This window comes from Dipteris shenzhenensis, chromosome 14, assembly GCF_047967505.1.
Source record: "Dipteris shenzhenensis isolate YYH24624 ecotype China chromosome 14, Dip_SZ_1.0, whole genome shotgun sequence".
Lineage (NCBI taxonomy): Eukaryota > Viridiplantae > Streptophyta > Polypodiopsida > Gleicheniales > Dipteridaceae > Dipteris > Dipteris shenzhenensis.
Window position 1 is genome coordinate 5,091,743 of NC_141609.1, and position 20,924 is coordinate 5,112,666.

At 42.7% G+C, this 20,924-nt stretch overlaps 1 protein-coding gene across 1 annotated transcript in view; it reads right to left on the reverse strand.

Moving 5' to 3' along the window:
- Nucleotides 1-630: 630 nt before the first annotated feature.
- LOC147894099 (uncharacterized) overlaps nucleotides 631-20,924 on the reverse strand; it is an 86,817-nt gene continuing 66,523 nt past the window's right edge. The window contains exons 10-13 of the mRNA XM_087384638.1: nucleotides 20,455-20,592; nucleotides 20,228-20,297; nucleotides 10,321-10,428; nucleotides 631-1,791 (exon numbers count right to left, since the gene is read on the reverse strand). Coding sequence (XP_087240764.1) covers nucleotides 653-1,791; nucleotides 10,321-10,428; nucleotides 20,228-20,297; nucleotides 20,455-20,592 — 1,455 coding nt within the window. The 3' untranslated portion in view covers nucleotides 631-652. The remainder of the gene's footprint in view (nucleotides 1,792-10,320; nucleotides 10,429-20,227; nucleotides 20,298-20,454; nucleotides 20,593-20,924) is intronic.

Genomic DNA, 20,924 nt, shown 5'->3' on the forward strand with positions numbered 1-20,924 from the left:
ACAGTGATTTAGGAGTGCCATTGTGCTGAAAGATACTTTGAAACTAGCACAAACGATTCAGCAAGCAATGATCTTGTACAAGAACTCATCAATATGATTATCCAAATGGTTAGGCTCTGCACATTTGATTGAATAAACTGACGAAGAACCCGTGATTTCAAAAATGGCCTCATAATTTTTACATTTAAAGTTTGTTCAAAAAGAACTCATGTGAAGCTGCAACACTTTTCTCTTGCCTTTCAATATGTTCAACATGGAGTAATATTTTATTGACCAAAGCAGATTGCTCAAGTAGACACTTTGAATTAGCGCTTCATTAGTGTCTACTTTGATCTATGCGACAGAGAGCTTAAACCATAATTCCATTGTTGTCTAAATCACATGGCTGTATAAGGAGATCACATAACCTCTCCTTAGTGCAATATGTCCCCCATAGTGTCCTGGATTTCTCTGATAATATACTAAATTTGTCTGACTCTTTACTGGATATTACTTGACATTGACAAGAGAAGTAAAATGTTTTGCCAACATGTCAAACCTTCATGGAACCAACCATCAGTTCATCTTTGTCCACAAGATGAAATATTTAGATTGCCAATTGCAATACCGCACGCTGACAGTGCGCGCGGTATCAATCATTTAATGGGTGTTCTCAAAACAAAGAGCGCACTGCTGCAGCATCTTCCCTTCTCAGGGAGTGGAGTTTTTGAGATATCTTTTCTGCCTGGTTCTTGCCGGCTTGGGCCTCTCTAGCAGAGAGCCCCCCCCTAAAAATCTCTCCATGTCTAGGTGTACATTCAAAAGACATTGCTCCAGACCTTGGTGACCATGATGATCTTGATGACACAGGTGACATCAGAACAGATCTTGGAGAAGAAAATTGTCGAACCTTGGATTTTCTTGGAACTGACGCTGACATTGGTCGTTTCATATCTCTGGAAACACGGGGTGTTTTTGAGGTAGCTAGAAGATTGTCACTTCTAGCAGTGTAGAGGAATGGACTTTGTGATTCCACGTCTGGTATATGATACAAGTTGGGAACACTATGAGGCCTTGCAGCTCTTTTTTCAATTGATGAACATCTTGTAGTTAATGGCCTTGACCAATCAAAACCATTCAAGTACGATCCATGGTTTACAAGGTTCCCTTCTCCAGTATATAACGTTCCTCCAACCTTCTTTTCCCATACTTTTTCATCATCAAACAAAGGCCTGATTATATTTTGTGGTGCTTCCTTGTAATCGTGTGGAAGTGAAAGCTTTGGAGTCCGTTGAGCCTGCAAGGTTTTCTCTTCAGGCCAAAATGGTAGACCCAATGGAAAGGGAAACTCGTTTTTTGCAGATGACTTCTGCAACGTGGAATGCATGGCTAAATGTTCTCCCGAAGTCATCTCAACATCATTGCTGGGGTCTGGTGAAACAAGCTTGTCCCTTTGACAAGTACGTCGATTTGGCTGGCCCTTTGGCTGCTCTAATTCTGTGGAAGACTCTTTCATGTGACCAACCTGGGACCTTTCTCCCAACAGTTTTACTTCTCTTTCCTTGATTTTATCTTCTGTGGTGTCTGTGGTTTGCAGTTCAGCAGTTGTATTGGAGTCCACAAATTGTTTACCGTTACATCTTGTTCTATGCCTGATATTCTTTGGAGAATTTAATGCATCGGGACAAGATTTATCCACCCACTGGTTGAGGCATAAAGATATGACACGGGAATCTAATTTATTTGGATTACAATGCTTTGGACCTTGGGTTGGAGCTACATTCCATAATAGCTTCCGATAATCAACAAATCCTGCACATCTCAAAGCACACAAATGAATCTCTCTCTCTCTCTCACTCCCTGCAATGCAACACTCCACATGACACTTTGCATAAAAGAGGCCAGATAGCAGGAAGTTGCAAGGGATAGGAAAATACAAGGGAAGAGCACATCATCTTTAGAGAAGAGATCAGAAGTGAACACCTTGAAAAGTTTATATCAAAATGCAATAACCTATATTTGAAATCAGAATATTGCCTTCGTCTTGCTTCCTTGCAGTGCTAGTTTTTGCCCTAGCTCATATGCCAAAGCTCTTACTGTCGGCTCTTCTGAGCCCATGGTAATTCCTTATTCAGACAAAGATTTTTCAGTAGGTCCTTCCATCGTTGAGAGATCTGTGCTGCTCAACACTGATTTTCTCTCACCACCAACTGACATCTCATCCTCAAAGGCGTCCTAAACTCTGATGCTCCTTTGTTGATCAGACCAGCATATTCAAGTGGATTCCTTTACTGTATCCTTTGAGACCCATTTTTTTAAAAAGAAGAGAACCTTCTATTATATGCCTTGTCCTGTAGGCATTTAAAATATTCTCACAGACTGAGGCATCTGTTGTTTCAATAGCCCACCACACCAGCTAATGGCAACTTTGCTCCCGAGTTACCATAGGTCGTGAACTGGAACTTGGAGAAGCAGGCTGCAAGGTGGATTCTCTCAATTGTCACGGAGAAATGTTCACGATGTTCATATGTTTTTATGGAGCCCTCTGTACCTTGCTCCCATACAAGTGTAAGGTATATATTATGTCTAGCCAAATGTTGATGAGAGTGGTCGCAGGTCAGAGGTCCGCTGCCCCCCATCTCAAGGATGCAGCATACTACCTAGATGGAGGGTGGAGCGGTCTCATGAACTTGGTGATGTGTGACTATCTCTGACTCACTGACTAAGCAAGGGATACCATCTCTATGTGGACTCTGCTCCCCCTCTGATAGCAAACTACCATCTCCAAAGTTCATGCATCAAATGTGCCTCACCCATGAGATGATCCACTGACGATGATCCACTGCCAAATCCATTGCGCCAAAGGAAAACTTCCAAAGGGGGAGATCGTCTCCTGAAGTTTTGCCGTGTGACTGACAGGTACTGTCACTTCTCACTTGTTCTGCCAATGGGAAGTCCACCATACAGCACCATCCAAAAGAAGGGATCCTCTGTAGCCTGAGGCTTAGTCTAAAGCTGTGACAAGGTCTGCGAGAACCTCATTGCTTGAGACAGTGGCCTCTCGCATAAGGATGTCTAGGGGAAGCCAGCTAGCTATAGGCATCTTGCCAACAAGAGAGGCATCGAAATAGTTCTCGTGGCTGCCTTGTCTAAGCAGGCCAAAACTGCGTCCCACTACACCTCTCTAAGTGAGTGGCCCTCTTGCAACCAAAGCCACTACTAGGCATACTCTTCTCTCAATGGACAAGGTGGACCAGCTTTTTGCCCAAGTCCCTACAATTTTGATACTCTTCCACAGTAAAGAACAAGTGGGTGGTCATCTGAAGGATCCTTGGATGCAATAGGGGGATCAAACTAAAAGCTCCAAAAAAAGGACTGTCGCCTATGAGCTCAGAGTCCAATAACTCCTCTGATTGGATCAAGAAAGATCCTTATAAGAGCAAGAGATCGATAGTGAACAAGTATAGCGATGGAAATATGAAAAGTACTATGAAAAGGGAGTTAAGAAGTGCTTGAGATTGTTGCGAGGGAAGTGGGTGGAGGCTGTCAGTGCATCCTGGATGGATGTGGAACAGCACGACCTAGTTTGCTGCACGGGAATTGATCAGCGCAGGCTAGTGCGACGAGACAAACAGCCCACCTATTCCGTCACACTAGACAAGGCACAAAGTCCATGCCACTTGTGGTGGGCTTTCATGCACTTGCACGCTCAAGGCATTGGCATTCTGGCCTTTCCATGCGACCCGTCTTGAAGCACGGACCACCAAAGATCATTGAAAATAGCCTAGGGTCTTTGCAAAAAAAGGAAATAGAAAGGGAGCTAGGGAGCATCTCCATTAGCTTGGATGAGAAAGCGAGAAGCCCGACCCTACATGGCCTGCAATGAACAACTAATCGGAGCTGCCTGCATCATCGAGAGCTAAGACTGCACTTATCTAATGTATGGAGAAGCTCAAGTGTCTCATGGTACCCTCATAAAAGGTCCATTCCAACCTATTATAGGATTTCTCAAAATAAAAATGGGGATTACAAGAGGTTGGGACCCAATCAATACCTTCCAAGAACTTGAAGATGTTGTCCATGATATTGTATTCTTCCCAGGGGGGCCACTAAATAAAAACCCTATATAGCACATGTGATCAAGGGGTATTTTTAAAAACCCCTACCTATGGATTTTTATAACCTACATACACCCCTTTTGTAAATTTGGAGATGATTAAGTATCCCTTATGTATGAAAATTTTCAATTTTTGAATAACAAACCCCCCTTATGTATGTATATTTTCTGTAACTCCATTAAATAATAAAACCCCTTCCGTTGATTGCACGTGCTATCTTACATATTTCTTAGTGACCCCCCCGGGGGCGTTCTTAAGACTTGAACAAAGCCTATCTATGTGTTGTTGATGAATTTTGGGACGAGAGGCCACATATACAGCCTACGAGGTCTTGTCCAAGATCTTATAGGTTGTGTCTAGGAGGGTTAATCAGCCACCACTGACAAATGTCCACCCTATACGCCCCCTTGGGGATAGAGCTGTGTCTAGGGTGTATTTGACCACCACTGACAATTGTCCAATTTTGTAGACTATGTCTAGGAGGGTAATTGGCCACCATTCACAAATGTCCCCTCTATCCCTCCCTTGGAGATGCATAGCTAGCCCCATGAAAGGGAGGGAGACATTATGCCCAATTCAAAGATATCTTGAAAAGCAAGGCAAAGCAAGATGGAAACAATGTCCCAAAACTGCCAAAAGAAGGCGGAAGAGAGTTCATTCTCTCTCTAGGAAATCTTGGGCTGGTAAGGCTTTCAGAGCCTCCATGATCTCCTAGTCCATAAAATAAGCTTCTAGTTGTCCCCATCATTGTCAAGGGAATAACCTCAGGAAATCAGGCTGAGAGCTCCTCTCAGGAAATCAGGCTAAAGAGCTCCTCTAAGTAACCTCTATCTAGGGTTGTATCTAGAGAGAGATGGACTCTACCTAGAAAAGCTGGCTATAGAGAAAGTATTCAACTTCAAGTCTCCCACAAATTCTAAGGTCAAGATTTGAGAGATGATCTCCTTGCGATCCTCCTCGTGAACGAGGAAGCCTAAGAACTTGAAACGTTTAGTCTCTAGTATAGGTGCTCAAGATAAGAACAATGGAGACAATGGTATGATCAAAATCTCAATCGAACTGCTTCACTGGATACCTGAATTACCTATGTATAAGGGATTCACTTTGGAGGAGGCTGTCACATCTGCACATACCCAAGGATAGTGGAGGTTGCTCTCCATATATGAGATTTGTAGTTGACACAAAGAATATAAGCCTCTAATGGGAAACATGAATTGCTCCCTCTCGATATCCATGGTGGGTGAGGACCTACTGACAACTTTATAGATAGAGGAGACACGTGCTCTCTTGCAGGAGTGGGATGCAGATCTCAAGGAGGGGAAATGGGCAATAGTATGGGATAGACGTCTCATCACGGGCCCCGTCGGACACCTGACCACCCTCCCACATAGGGGGGCAGGGTCTATGAGACGCAGGATACCGAGACCCTCACTTGCACCATTTGGAACAGTAATGGTACCCTAACACAAGGACACATAGAACCCAGAGCGTCCCTTACCGATAGTCAGTGGATACACTTGGGAGTCAGCCTACAAGGAGAAGATGAGGGAGACGGGTGAATTACATAGTTCAGGAGTGGCAATCCTATATAGATCATCTCTCATTGGGGCGATCTCAATTGAGAGGAGGCACCCGCACTCTAGGTTCCTTTGGATCCAATTACGACGCATGAGTAGTCGAGATCTCTTCATAGAGATTTGCTACTTCCCACCAGAGACATCAAACTTTGCCAGGGCAGTGTGGAAGGAGGCTGAGATGTCACCATACACACCTCTCCACCAGGATATCATTTTTATCGAGCCGCAGAGATGTTCTCCTAGTTGGAGACTTCAATGTGAGGATGGGAGCACGTCAAGTGCCACTACTAGATTTCCGAGAGGATGCAATTCTACTTCCCGACATAGATCTCACTAATGCTGGCATATTACGAGTGTCTGTCACTCATAGGCGGCGGACCTTGTTTGGCCTTAATATAGACGAGCTTGAGTCTTTTAGGAGGACCTTAGAAGGAGCTGAATGCTCTCTTGCCGGTTACATGCTTCAGATTTTATTATATGCTGATGATGTGGTGCTATTATCTTTGTTCGCTGAGGGGCTCCAGAGACACCTAAATGCACCACTGGCCTTTTGTGAGTCCCATGACTTGAAGGCCAACCTGTGTAAAACCAAGGTTATGATCTTCAACACCTCCAGAGCAACTGCACACATAGAGCAGTTTACTTTTGACGGGTCACAAGTTGATATTGTCTCATCATACACATACCTGGGCATTCTATTTTCTGGCCCTATCTTCACGATGAGACCGGCGTGCAGGCCCGCCTAAGTAGAGGATACGTCTCGCTTGCCCAACTGGAGTGACAGTGCGTCCATTTGCATTTCCAAGATCCATGGACCAAGGTTCTCATTTTTGACTCCTTGGTTTGACCTGCGGACATGTGTTTGGCAGCCCTTGCTAGTGGCCAGACCTATCTGATATAGAGTGGACTCGAGTGGAGAGATTAGAGGTTCTCTTGTTATCACGGATGATCCGCAGTAAGCCATCTATCCCCCATCAAATCATTCGGGTTGAGGTCGGGGCTTCTCCATTGCAGTTAGATGCGGCATTCGAAACTATCACTTATCTATACTGGGTGCAAGATTATGGTTCATGTAATACAGGGCGACGCAAATTACCTTGGTTGGCGCTAGCCTCTTCTATGGCATTAGCAGCTCAGGGTGATAGGAGATGCTGGTATGCACACACATGCAGATGGTTTGAAAGACTCGGTTTCCATATAGACAGGCTGCCACCTTTCCAGTACAATATTGACGTTTCAGGGCAACAAGTTCAACCCGATCGTCCGAGAGGATCTTTTACAGTTACACACATTCAAGACCTAGTTGGCATAGACAGAGCTTCCTGTGAAGCTTAGCTTCTATCGGGACCACTACTTACACATCTCCGAGGAGGGTTTCATTATCCCGCCAGGGTACACTCAGATCCACCTATCACACTCACTTAGGATTGCCATTGGACAGTTCCATGTGTCGTCACACCGACTCTGTATCAAGAGTGGACAAGCAGAGGGGATTCCTAGAGAGAATCGTTCTACACATAATGTGAGCGGCATGAGGTCCAGTCAAAGAAGCACTTCGTCTTCTATTGCCAAGTCTACTACGAGATCCATGAATGATACCTCTGCCTTTTTAGAGATGGATTCGGGAGCCTTTCCAGACTTCTCTCATACCCGGATCAGAGGTGCCTCACCGCTTTCATTCATGAGGAGGCGGTCCGACATAGAGATCACATCAGATCACAGAGACAGGGGCAAGAGGCCTTATCTGACCCATCTCAAAGTGTGATCAGAGAGTTCTTCCAACCAGAGCATGCTGCCCCCTGATCACAGATACCAGGAGAGGCAGAGACCTCGAGACCAAGACACGGCACACTCGACAAAGGACAGACACATAGATCATGCTAGTTGTTGACATCTCATCTATTTTCAGACCTATGATACGATCAACAGGGGTTACTGTGGTGCTTATTAGGCATGGAGTAGTTGCTAGGAGGGTACGACGGACTAGTCCTCCCGACAGTAGACAAAGATCTATCACGGGCTTCTTGCCTACACTGCCTAGCACTAGGCATACCTTGATGTTTCATGCCATGTGTGTGCTGCATTGTATTTTATGGTATCGGATCAGATTGCATCTGTTATATGATAATGATGATGCCAGGAAGGACTATGACTATGGTGATATGTCTGATGATGACATTGACTATGTCTACACAGTTTTCTAGCATAAGTTAGGATGCTCACTTAGTAGCTCCACCCTTTTGCTCATTGTATCAGGTTTTCTATCAGTCTCATAGACCCATCGGTCTTCAGTAGACTTTAATCAACTTTCTTTCTTTCTTTCTCTCTCAGGGTATCTAGAAGGAAGTGCCTCCATCCTCGTCCTCCACAAGCTCCGTGTTGTGAAGTCACCTCTAAGAATCTAACAGTGTACCTCACTATGTCTAGAAGGGCCACCTTTAAATCTACAAGTTAGAGCATACTCCATGAGTCAGCCAAGGCACCTTACCTTTCAAGTAAAATGGAAGAGGAAGAAGTAGAGCGGCAGTTATTAGAGTACCTTATGAAAGCCCATTTGTTCAACTTGCATTGCTCCAATTGCAATGTTGGCAAGATTGTTTGTCGTCAAAGTTTTCGGGTTATGGTTTACCTATTGGTATCGTTGGTGGCCCGGATAGTAAATTTGATAGCCAATTTTGGAGAATTTCGGTAGTTGGATGGTCAGCCAGAATGAACCAATCAAACCTTGGGAAGATGTGTTGTGTGCTGATGTTAGCAAATGGCAGACAAACTACAAAGAGTATCTTTCGATTTTAGAGTTTGCCTATAGGAGTGCAAATCATTCAACTACAGGTCATGCTAATGTATGGATTTCAGCCTAGAGCTCCACCATCTGTAAGGCTTGAGAGAGAAAGGGTACAAGCAGACAAAGACTTGTTCTAGGACATGCATCAGACGTGACATGCCCAAGAAGTATTAAGAAAGCTCAAGATGGAGCTAAAAATTATGTAAACCCACATACACAAGGTAGAATTTGAAGGAGGAGAAAGACTTTATTTGAGAGATCCTAAAGAGTGGTGAATGTCCTAAGTTATATCCGTAGTCTTGTGGTCTGCTCACAATACTTCGACGAATTGGTAAGCTTGCTTACAAGTTAGCCTTGCCAGAAGAATGTTGAGTGCATCCAATATTTCAAGTTACTCATTTCCAAAACTGACTGCTTGAAGGTGATATAGCTTGGTAGGAGAATAACTTCTCATAGAATTAATTGAACCCAATGCTTCCACACGAACCAAAAAAAAATTCTTTACATTGAAGAAAAGTGTAGACGTCATACAATTATTCGAAAATATTCAATAAAGTAAAAAGATGGTTCAATGCTACATGGTAAAGTGTAAACAAACTCAAAAGAGAATTCTTGACATTAAAGGAAAGCTTACACATCATACGGTTATTCGAACACGTTCAGTAAATTGGAAAGATGGTCCAATGCTACATGGGAAAGTGTAAGCAAAGTCAAAAAGCAGTTTCATAACATTAGTGTCCAGAATATCAACCCTTCTTAAGGGAAAGGAAATGTTGCATCGATGATAAGATGTGGTATTACTCCCAAGGGGGGACACCTTAGCTTAGGAAGATTAGAAATAAGATAGTGGTCATTGGTTAAGGCCTAGTAGTACCTAGTTAGGATAGCTAGGACAGCTATTATTAGTCCTAGGTCCTAGGTTCGCTAATTGCCCTAAGTGGACTAGTGCATAAGTAGAAGGTGGCCACTCCTTAGATGGTTACTCTGGGGGATCATTATCCTCTATCATAACTTGAAGAATTTGCTGCATTGAGGTTGTTCTAAGAACAAAGGTGCAGAATTTATCACATATAGGTTCCTTATAGTGAGATGGGACTCATAGGCCACACGAGACTGCTTTGACAAATCTACTCTCAACGTTGTGCAGTGGATTCATCTATTACCATGGTTCGTTCTTGACATTGTTCAAAATAGAGACCCCATTTACTGTGTCCTCCACGCTGCCGTATTGTTTGTCTTAAAGTTTTGACCTGCTGGTCCCACTGTGTTTTCTTTTGACAGTAAATTATTTTTTATGGAAAATGGAAAAAGCCATTTTTGGAAAATCCAAGTAACAAAAAAGGATGAAAGTACAAAGATGCAGTCAATATAAAGGCAAGAAAGAAGGTAAACCCCCAAAAATCAAAATCTGAACAAAATCATAAATGAACTTGCACAAACAACAAAAATAGGCATAAAATAATAAAGTGCTTGAGAAAACCCAACAGTGGGAGAATATCACAGAAATAAAGGTGCCACTACACAGGGAGGAGGAGCACCCAGCTGTAGTGGCAAGAAAATAAGCAGCTAGAGAGAGCACGGTACTAAGGTAAGAATAATCGTAGGGAAGGGCAGATCCAGCAGGAAGGTGCTTCTTAAAATGGAGCCCTATTTTCTCATGTGTCTTCAAGCTTGCCAAAATACTCTAGTTTGGAAGCTTGACAACACATGCAAGTTAAGCAGCTCAGGAATAGGAAACTTGAATTGTAACTACATCTGAGCATCTTATTTTTAGCTAAAAATACAGCCATCATTTAGTTAAATGTAATCAATATGAACCTAGGGTATAACTAATCGTCATTTCAGCATGCATGATTCTCACCATCAATGTCGGTATCAAAGGCAGTAGCTAATGACGTCAGCTCCAAAGGATTCAGTTCCACTTGTAAAGTTTTGAATGCTCTGTGAATTTCTTCAATTGTTAGCTTACCTACAAAAACACAGCACACTGTTTTTCATGTTCCAATACAATGTGATTGCAAATCTATGAGAAGCCAAAGTTATATCATAGAAGAATCAAAGAGTAGGAAAACTATAATGTTCACAAACTAGGAAAACAGAAACAAGTATGTTAAAGTATCTTTGCATTAAGAAATAAGGTCTTCTCAAACATCTAACTATGACATGTTTCTCAAGATCATAGAAGACATGAAATACATGCATACATAATAGAAGTCTTTTCTTTGGGGGGGAAAAACCAATGAAATACATTGATGGAATGTTTAGGAAGAAATGCTTTGTGGAATATGAAACATTATTATAATGTATGAAAACAGAGGTTTTAGTAAATATATCATGTGGAGAGAGAAAATCAACTCACCCCAACATGAAATTGAGATAAATTCAAGAGAGTACATCAGATGGGAGAACTGTTAATGGTGGTGGGTGTGGATCCTGAACTATATCTAGAAAAGGCAATGCAGGGAAGCATACTGCAATCACAGTCAGCAATACACTAAGTGCAATTTGTCTCAACTATTGCAACACATCATCAGCACCAAGAATTGAAACTGCCACCATAGACTTGACGACGCGTGAACCTTGTAAACACTTGCTCATGCAGCTATCCAGATAATCCAGCCCTCTTGACAAGCTCGAATCTCAGTCTCTAATACCACTGTTACAACCCCCATCACTGCACTGTGATGTACACATTCCACAAGGGACTAGGATTAGTCTAAGAATTAGGAATGCATGCATTTCGCTAACCTTAATATGTTAAAGTGTTGGCGATTGTGTAGGCCTTGAAAGAGTGCAAAAAAGCTCACAAATGATGGAGCACATGCCAAAAAGTAGGTCCCGCAAGGCCAAAAAGAACCAAGAAGATGGCACCATTAAAGAAGACCCCACGGGCTTCTAGAAAAGGCTTGAAAAGTGTCCCCACGGTGGGCAAAAAGCAAGAAAGTCTATTTTTGCAAAAAGTAGCTAGTAAAAGCAGGTCTAGCTTTTTGCTAGCCCAAGTCTATAAAACAAGGGCCTCAGGGCTCCCAATGCTCTTTTATGAGCTAGTTGTAAAAATCTTAAACAAATGCAATAAAGACCTTCGAGGGGGTCCAGCCCTTATTTCGGGACCCTAGTATGTGTGTTCTGTATCCTTTCCTCCCTCTCTCAGTTTGTTTTGTTTCCCAGAAGAAATATGTTGCTGCTCCTTGTCAGATGAAGCTATTAGATATTGTTTTTCCCTGTTATCTATGAAATTCAAAATCTATCTTGGTGATCATCTGTTGCGAATTGAGGATCCAAGCTGTGTTTCTACCAAAAGAGATTCCTTTTTGGGGTTTTTGGGCTGATTACCAATTCATTTTAGGGTTGCAAGGCTGATTACCAGTTCGTTTTAGGGTTTCTAGTCCAATTATAGTGGTATCAGAGTCAACCTTGCCACTTTCCTTAGTGGCAATGATCCAAATAACTACTCGATTAGAGATAGACATTGGCGAATCATAGAAGACAGCAGATTTGCAACCCGAAAGAGAGTTTTCAACGCCAAGATCCAAATAAGAAGCTTCTAATTTGATCACAATTTAGATCTGCCTCTTCAACCTTGTCAGACCCTTTCAAATTTGTGAACAAAGCATGCGTGTTTTGATGTGCAAGCAGCCCATCAAATTTTGGTGAAACTTGGCACGATAGGCCCAAAGAAGTTGTTTGCTTCTCATTTGTTGAGGATGAAGATTTTAGAGTCTTGAGCCTCCATTTCTTCTTTTGCTCTTTATTTAGCACCTTATCGTTGTTGCTTGAAGGTAATGGAGGTACTCTTGTTGCACTAAGTACCTTGGGTACCCAAATATAAGTGTTTCCAAGGTAATATCCATGGGCTCTAGTAGTCTTGTGGGAACCCAACAGTATTGTACCTTCCTTTTTGGATGGCATCGTTTGGTCCTTTGATGTCGAGGTTTGTTGTTTACATAATGGGGTGGCTTTTGATGTCGAGGTTTTGCTGGAACCCAAATATATGATTCACCTTCAAAGTACCCTTGGGCTTGTAGTAGATCCTTTCAGACCCACACTCGCTTGGTTGCTCTTCTTCTTGGTTTTCTTTGTTGGTGAGGTGCTTACCAAGGTTGAGAAGTGGAAGTGGATATTGATGCTTGAATGTTGGGCCAGTTGGTAGTTCTTAGCACATCTTGTTGGGTTAACTCATTACCAAATAACCCTTTGTAAGTGTCTTGCATCCATCTTTTACCAAGAATGTCGGCTTCCGTTAAGGTACTTGTAGAAGTTACAAAAAACTTGCAAGGCACAACGTAATTGTCCAAGGAAACATTCAACGTTAAAGAACCAATAACCTTAATAGAGGTACCCTCTTTGGATTAAATTTTAGAATCACATACTTCAAGGTGTATCTAGCCAAGGTGCTTTAATGTCTCCCAGGAGATGAGGTTGTGGCTTACTCGCCAATCTACCATGGCTTGTATTCAGCATGTTGCACCTGCTGATGTCAACTCTACCCAAAGTTGAGATGGAGTCATATCCATCTCATTAGGATCAATGGCATTGCCAATTCCTAGCTCAACTTGATTAGGTAGTACCGCTCTTATGGTGTAAAAAGGTGTAATGGAATTAAGTTGTTCATCATCAAGGTGCATTGTTTGAGTACTCTTAGTAGTTGGTAGATCTATTGCCACCAGTGTATGCATCCAATTAAGTGAGTCTTCTAGTTTTGATAAAGGAGCACACCAAGGTTCATCAGGACTGTTCTCATTGTCCTCTTTCTTATTTTTTTAAACCATCTTTACCGACACAAACCTATTGGTGGTATCCGATTCAATTGCAAATAGATTTCCGAACATAGTGTGAGCCTTCCATGTTTGGAGATCAATCCTCACGACTTGATGATCTTTCCTTAGATAAATGTTGTTGGAGCACCAATCATGGATCAATCCTGCCATGCGCAAGAAAGGTCTCCCTAGTATAGCCTCATACCCAAGGTTGTTTTGAAAATCCATTATAACAAGGCACACTCAATATGTGAGACCAAAGGTTTTGATTTGAATGTCCTTGAGTACTCCTACGGGATGAGCCATGCCTCCATCAGCTAATTTAACTACCAAGGAAGTACTCTCTCTGTCGGGACTTTTTCACTTTTCCCAACATTGTTTCATGATGATGATGCTAACACCTGCTCCTCTGTCTAAGATTGCCATAGCTTTCTGATCGGTGGGTCTGCATTCGTGTCATCACTCTCAAAGTATTGGCCCAGTTTATTGACTGGCACCCTTGGAAGGTGAGCCTGATTGGAAGATTCAACATTCTCACGATTAGTGGATTGGGGTGTCACTATTTGCCCATTCATCCAATCCGAGAGGTCTCTCCATAGAGTAGGATTACCCCGTAATAGTGTCGCGATGGTCATCTTGATCTCAATGGATAGGAATGAGGCTAATCCTACGGTGTCTCGAGGACTAGTGATAGGTTCCCTGCCTATTGATTCCGACTCTTCTAAGCCATATAAGGACATGTTGTCATCCCCCTTTAGTTGTTGCAAGGCAAGGTCTTCTTCAAACATCTGTTACAATAGGGTGGCTCAGGGCATAACACACCTTCTTCATTTACCCTTTTAACTATTTGCTCGAGTGTTTATCTCATGTCTTGGATGAGTTGTATCAGCACTCTTGCTTGCCTTGAGCCTCTGTTGGCTTTTGAGGCTCGAGTGTTTATCTCATGTCTTGGATGAATTGTATCAGTACTCTTGCTTGCCTTGAGCCCCTGCTCACATTCCTCTTGGCACTTGCGTACCAATTTTTGCGCCTCAGTGAGACATTGTTTCCCCACCCATGGGTTGGGATATTCACCGTGACCCTTAGGTGTTGTGGCTTGACCATGGGCTGAGGCCCTTATTGTTCCTTGGATGATAACCTTATTGTGTCATTTCCCAATCTTCGTTGCACCCTTGGGGCTTACTCGTGCTGATTCAGCTGCCTCCCTAGGCTGTGACGTGCTAGCTTTATCCCTTTTGGCTTGTTTGTGAAGCTCTTTATTAAGGGCTTTAGCTTGCAACCTCGTGATTACATTCAAGGATACCGCTGATATGCGGCCTCTTTCAACACTTAGCAACAAGTTAAGGCTTTGTAGTCTTAGATGGCCTTCTCATCGAGCAATCCTTAAAAAGATGGTCCACACCACACCTAGTGCACAATGACGGTGGTGTATTAGATGTTGATGCACATGTGATCGGCTACTTAGATTGCCCCTTATATGGACACTCATTGGCTGGATGTGGCCTTCAACACATATGGCATTGAATGGGTTATGTCTTGGTCAAGTTGTTCCTATCTCTCATTGTTTGAGGAATCGGTGTCGTTTGGTAGTCGAAATGTATTGGTCATCCTGTATAATGTAGTGACTTATAATGTTGGACCGATTTGCATTGTCAGTATATTGGGGATAGTTGTTTCTACTAAAGGTAGGTTTGGGGTCTCCCCAACCACTAGGTAGCTCTTCCACCAATACTTGATTCAGGGGACTAATTCATGGTGGTGGTGTTTGAGGTCCCCGTACTGGCAAGAATAATGGAATATTTTGAGCCCTAAATTGCCCTATTGGCTGATGTGGCTTCTTGTAATTCCAATTGTGCCTGTTTGGACGGATTGGGCACTGCAGGCAATGTTAGCCGTGGCCTTTGTTGATACATGGATGGAGGAATCACCCTAGGATAACGACATTGGGATGTGTTGCGATTTTCCCAACGAACACAATGGGCATAATAGAGTGTTGGCCTTGTCTAAGACAAGGGCACTCGTTAGTGGGATGGTTGCATACCCCACTCGTTAGTGGGATGGTTGCATACCCCACAACATACGTTATCTCTTCGTGGAAATAGATGGGGGTTGCTAGGAGCCTCTTAATCCATTGCATACCCCACAACATCCGTTATCTCTTCATGGAAATAGATGGGGGTTGCTAGGAGCCTCTTTTAATGCTTCTATCTTCCATTGTTGTTTAATAAATCGGTGGCTAACTCTTCCATGTTTAGCACCTCGGTCATCATGCTTGCATCCTTAGTTGCTTCTGAGGTTGAATCCTTTGTCGTTTGAGACATATCAGAGGAAACTAAGGATTTATCCTTCTAGGGCTTTTCCCTCAGGTTATCCCCTAGGCGTATCGCCATCTTGCTACATAGCTCAAACGATGTGGGATTCATAGCAAACAGATGATCATGGAGTTTAGCATTCCCTAGCCCTATGAGAAAGCGTGGCAGAAGCTGTGCATCACTCAACATCTCATGGGGTTCACATCAAGAGTTCAAATGTTTAATCCTGGCAGTATAGTCTCTTAAGGATTAAGTCTCCTTCTGCTTCACCTCATAAAGCTGGTTAATCGGGCTCCACTTGAGACCACTGGGGGCAAACCCCACAATGAAAGATTTACGCAAGGTGTCCCAATTTATTTTCTCCTCAGGGTTTAAGGCTTTAAACCATTGTCCAGCCTTGCCATCAAGACTCAAGCCAAATGCATTGACCTTGTCTAGATCCCCGATATCACCAAAGGTCTCACAGATTTGTTCAAATCTCTCAACATGAGGGACTAGGTCTCCTTCTCCTAGAAACTTGGTGATTAGCTTGGAGATTGTAACAAGCTTGCTCATTGAGGGGTTGGTATCCCTTCCTGGAAACATTGGTGGTGGAGCAGCGGCTCCCCTTCCTAGTGCTTGCACTAGGATTCTCATAGCTTCATCTATAAGGACCGTTTGCGGTACAAGAGGAGGTTGTGGAAAGGTGGGCCCTGTCCCGCCGTACATTGTTTGGTGGTCTTGATGAAGGATTCCATGGATTTTATGGCACAAAGTTGGGATCCATGCCCACTAGACATTTGCAATGTGACTTGGGTTGAGTTGAACCTAAATGAGTTGAACCTAATAAGTTGGACTGGAGGTCCTCTAGGGAGTGGTATGTTCCCTGCCGGCATAGGCCTATAAGGAGCAGTAGTTGGGTAGGGAATATCTCCCATGTTTTGTTGCCAAGGAGGAATTATAGGGCTTCTAAGGTGGAGGGTCTTAATTGTGGGCTTTCAAGGTTACTCCTCAGCCCCCTTTGTTCTAGCATTTGGGACCCTTGTGAGAATCTGGGTCCAAATCCATCCCCATAGGACTGTCTATCATCAAAGAATTGATACAATGGGGATTGATTGCCAGTAGGTATCATGGGACTTGGTTCCCCGAGTATTGCTTGTGATATTGGTGGTTGGGCTGCCATTTGAGGCTCTATCATTGCCTTGGTCTACCTAGCAAACGGGTTTAGTAATTCTGCTGGGTCTGTCAATCCAAACCTTCCCATGATATTGGAAAAGGTTTCCCTTAATCTAGCTATGGGGTAGGAGAGTGGAGATCTTGGGGATGGAGTTCAGAGCCACTGAGGCTCTATCATTGGAGGGTTCACCTATGTCTCCATCCTGACTAATGGACTCTGCCGAGCTACATAATTCACCTAGTGGTGGTTCTTGCAAGAAGTGAGAACCAACTTTTGAGCTTGCTCACCCTAAGGATGCCAAGCTAGGTATGGAGTTCGACAAGATGGTATTTGAGGCCAGGCTCAGGGTGAGCTTGTAGGACTCTTCTTGATCTCAAGATCATGTGTTCATTGGCACAATTGAGGCTCCAATTCTAGGTTGAGCCCGCCTTGATGCAGGGTCAAGGGGCTGCCCCCTTGTGGCTTATTGAAAAATGGAGTTTATTTCAATGCAATTTGCATGCAAATTTTATCATTTCCCAATGCTCGAGGCCCCAATTCTCAGGTGCTACGTTACACTTACACCCTTGCTTTTTTTTATTTTTTTGTGTTCCCAAAGCTATCCCTCTAGACGACAGGATAGAGCTAAGGCAACGACCGGTGGGACCGGCAGAATAGTGCTAAGGAAACGACCCAGCAGAATAGTGCTAAGGCAACGACCGGTGGGATAGTGCTAAGGCAACGACCAACGGGATAGAGTTAAAGCAACAACTGGCGGAATACAGCTAAGGCACCGACCCGATGGGATAGAGTTAAGAAAACAATCTGGATGGATAGCATTATGGTGCCGACTCAACGCCTATTTGACCAGCGGGATAGCTGACTGACAGTAATTAATTAGGACGGCGGGTAAGGTGCTGACATATGTCAGTCCGGAGGGATAGTGTTATGGCACTGGATCAACGCATGTTTGACCGGCGGGATAGAGGCCTAAGGCAACGAGTCATGGGGATAGCGAGCTATGGCAACGGATTGTGGGGATAGGAACTCGCAATTTCACCCACTGGTTTTTGATTATTTTTTCTGATTTTGAAGTTTCTGTTCAGGTTTTTTTGTGATAGGAGGATGCTAAACTACCTCATCTACCTACTCAATGTAAAAAACAAGAAAGAAAAACAACATTTGAATGCAAAATGAGAATCTTCTTGAAGAGGTGACTGTCAACACTCAAAACTATTTCGATTTTCAGCATGATTTCTCATTCTTGGTTGTTTTTTGTGAGTTTTGACACAATACACTCCTTGGCAATCTTCCAAACTATCCTCCTACCAACTCAAAACACTAAAAAACATGAAAAGCAAGCTTCAAATGATCCAAAATGCTTTCCAAAAAGAAAATGACTGCTGCTTCTTTTCTCTTCCTAAACTCACACTTCTCCTACAACTCCACTAACAAAGCTCCAAGTTAAGCTTGAAACAATGAGCAATGGGTAGATGACGAGAGAAAGTAATTGCAATGCAAAAGCATACCTTGAACTTCCCGGCAGCGGTGCCAAAGATGTGTGGTCTCAACGGTGACCCACGTGTCGTGGGGATCTTGAAGGAATGCCAATAAATCCTCCACTCCAAGCTACTCCTTGTGAGAGCAATGCAAAGCACGAGCCGTCTGCAAGTGTCACTCAAGCGCCTCCCAGATTGTTGCAATGTGTTTCCACGAGGGAAAAGGGAGAGGGGAGAAGGGGAGGAGAAGAATGAATGGGGATGGAGTGGCAAACACAAAGGCACTACAAAGGAAACAAGAGAACACCCAAAAACACTCTTGGAAGAGAAGAGGGAGCTTGTATTCCAAACTTGTGCATCCAATAATGAAGACCAAAGTCAACCACTTGGTCTTTTATACATGTCACCTTTTGAAGGGAGGGCCAACCCTATTCCCTTTATACCACTCTCTTTCCTCATTCTTTTACAACCATCTTGGGCCTATTTGGACCCAAGGCACAATCCTGGCTCTATGGACTTGACACTATCCATCAAATGACATCACTAACCAGCAGTGGCATATTGTTAACCAATCGGTTAAGAGCATGATCCCTTATTTTCATGTCCACAATACAAGAGCCACAACATGCCAACTTTGTGGCAAAGTTGTATATGAGAAAACCCATACTAGCATTGAAAACTGGATGCACGAGTATTGAATTTTCCCTTAGTCATAATCTCATCATGGCCATCTATGAAACCCTAACCCTTAAACTAGTTGATGCTTTGTATAGTAGTCTCATACCTAGAGAACCAGCTCTCATCCAAGAAACCTTGTACATAGAACACTTGTGCCTGTGCACATTTCACAATAAACATCAATAAACTTATGTAACAATATTTGAACCTTTTCATTTTTCATTTCACAAAAATGCAGAGAACTTCGAGCAATAAAGAAATGCTCACAAAAGAAATTATCATGTTCGAGTAAGTGCTCCAATTTCATACAACTAATGAGAGAAGCGTCACGAATACCATGTTCATCATGAAGATGGATCAACTCTCCATCCTTCTCAAAAGTAAGGGAGTTATTTAAATAGCTCATTTGTATAATATGGCCCAATCCATAAAGCCATCCCCTACCTAGGACTACATCAGTCCTGTCGCGAGGCATAATTTTAGAAATGAAGTATCTTTGTATCCTTGTATCTCCTAATTTACATTATTAACCATCATGTACCAAACTTTTTAGTCTTGACCCTTGGCCAGCGATACCACATATTCATGTGCACTAGGACTTACTGGTGAGCTACATTTCTTACGGAGCAAATAATGCAAGAAACTATGAGAGGCACTATCATCCACCGTTACTCAAACTCTCTTTCCATTAAGAATCCCATGCATCCAAACCAAATCATGGGGGCCAAATGTGGACTGCCACATGGTCAAAGTAATGCTTTTATCCTCATGAAAGATATGTAAACTTTGAACTGTCTTCGTGGGTCGTTTACCTTTATCAAAAAGGTTTTTGCATCTTGTCCGAGGATTTCATAGAATGTGCAAAATAAGACAGAATTCGATAGCTTGTATTTTCAAGGACATTCCAATGGAATTGACTAGACCTCTGCATTCAGGTCACCAGAGACCACATCTAACTTGAGCTTCAAAAAATGATGTCTCTTCAGTCTCTAGTCACGAATGATGAGACAGTAGCCAGGAAGGACATGGGTGGTGCAGAAGTCACGGATGGCGCAAAAGTAGTTGGGAAGAACATGGATGGTGGAGAAGTCACCATTGATGCAAAAGATGTTGCATAGGACACTGGAAAAGAAATGGAAGAAAAAAGAGGAACAAGGACATGGTGACGCTTTGAGTGATAAAGAAAATGAGTTGAAGACCATGGAAACACGTTAAAAAATACAGCAACAAGAAGCAAATTACATGGTCCACCATCCGTGACCATAGCATCAGGAGAGGGTTAAATTAATAGCACATACTTCTTCAAGCTTTTAGTTGCACCTCCCAGTGCATTTTAAAGACTTTGATATAGTTTATTAGTCACACATTAAAATGGTTGAAATCAAACCACTTTTATCGCGATCCAAGTGCTTGAATATATGACCTACATCTTTACTGCCTTTTCCTTTGAGTATTCCCTGCAATAAATTTCAGTCAGAGGATTTATGGAATCTTTTGGTAAGGATTTCATATCTAATGACAGTTAAAAGGTTATAGACTCTTGTAGCCCGTGTTTCTATATACCATGCTCAAGAAAATACATAAAAGATGTGATAGAGTCATAAAGCAATTGACCTGCAATTTTGCTTTTAAGATGCCTCTTGCAATGGGTTCAGCATGCTCTTGTTGATTAAGAATGCGAGTTCTACTTTTGCCTTGCTCTTTCCTTTGGGATACTTTGAACATCCAAGTCCGACTACAAGATTCTGTACCCTGATAACAATCCTGCATATTAGATTAAAAACTCTTTTTCTAGACATTTAAATGATAGAAAGGAGATTGCAACTTGGATCACATATGAAATACTTTAGCATGAAGCTCATTTCCCAGACAATATGTATATTCTTTGCAATATAGAGGGATTAAAGAAGCGTAGACAAGAATTAAGTTACTTAAAACCTGCAAGACTCCAGAGAACATGCAAAGAGATGTCTAACTACAGGAAAATGTAACAATATGATCTCATTAATCATTTTCACCATTACATATAGAGGATATGGCATGCAAGGTGCACCTTGATTACTGAGGATTACAGAACTATTGTA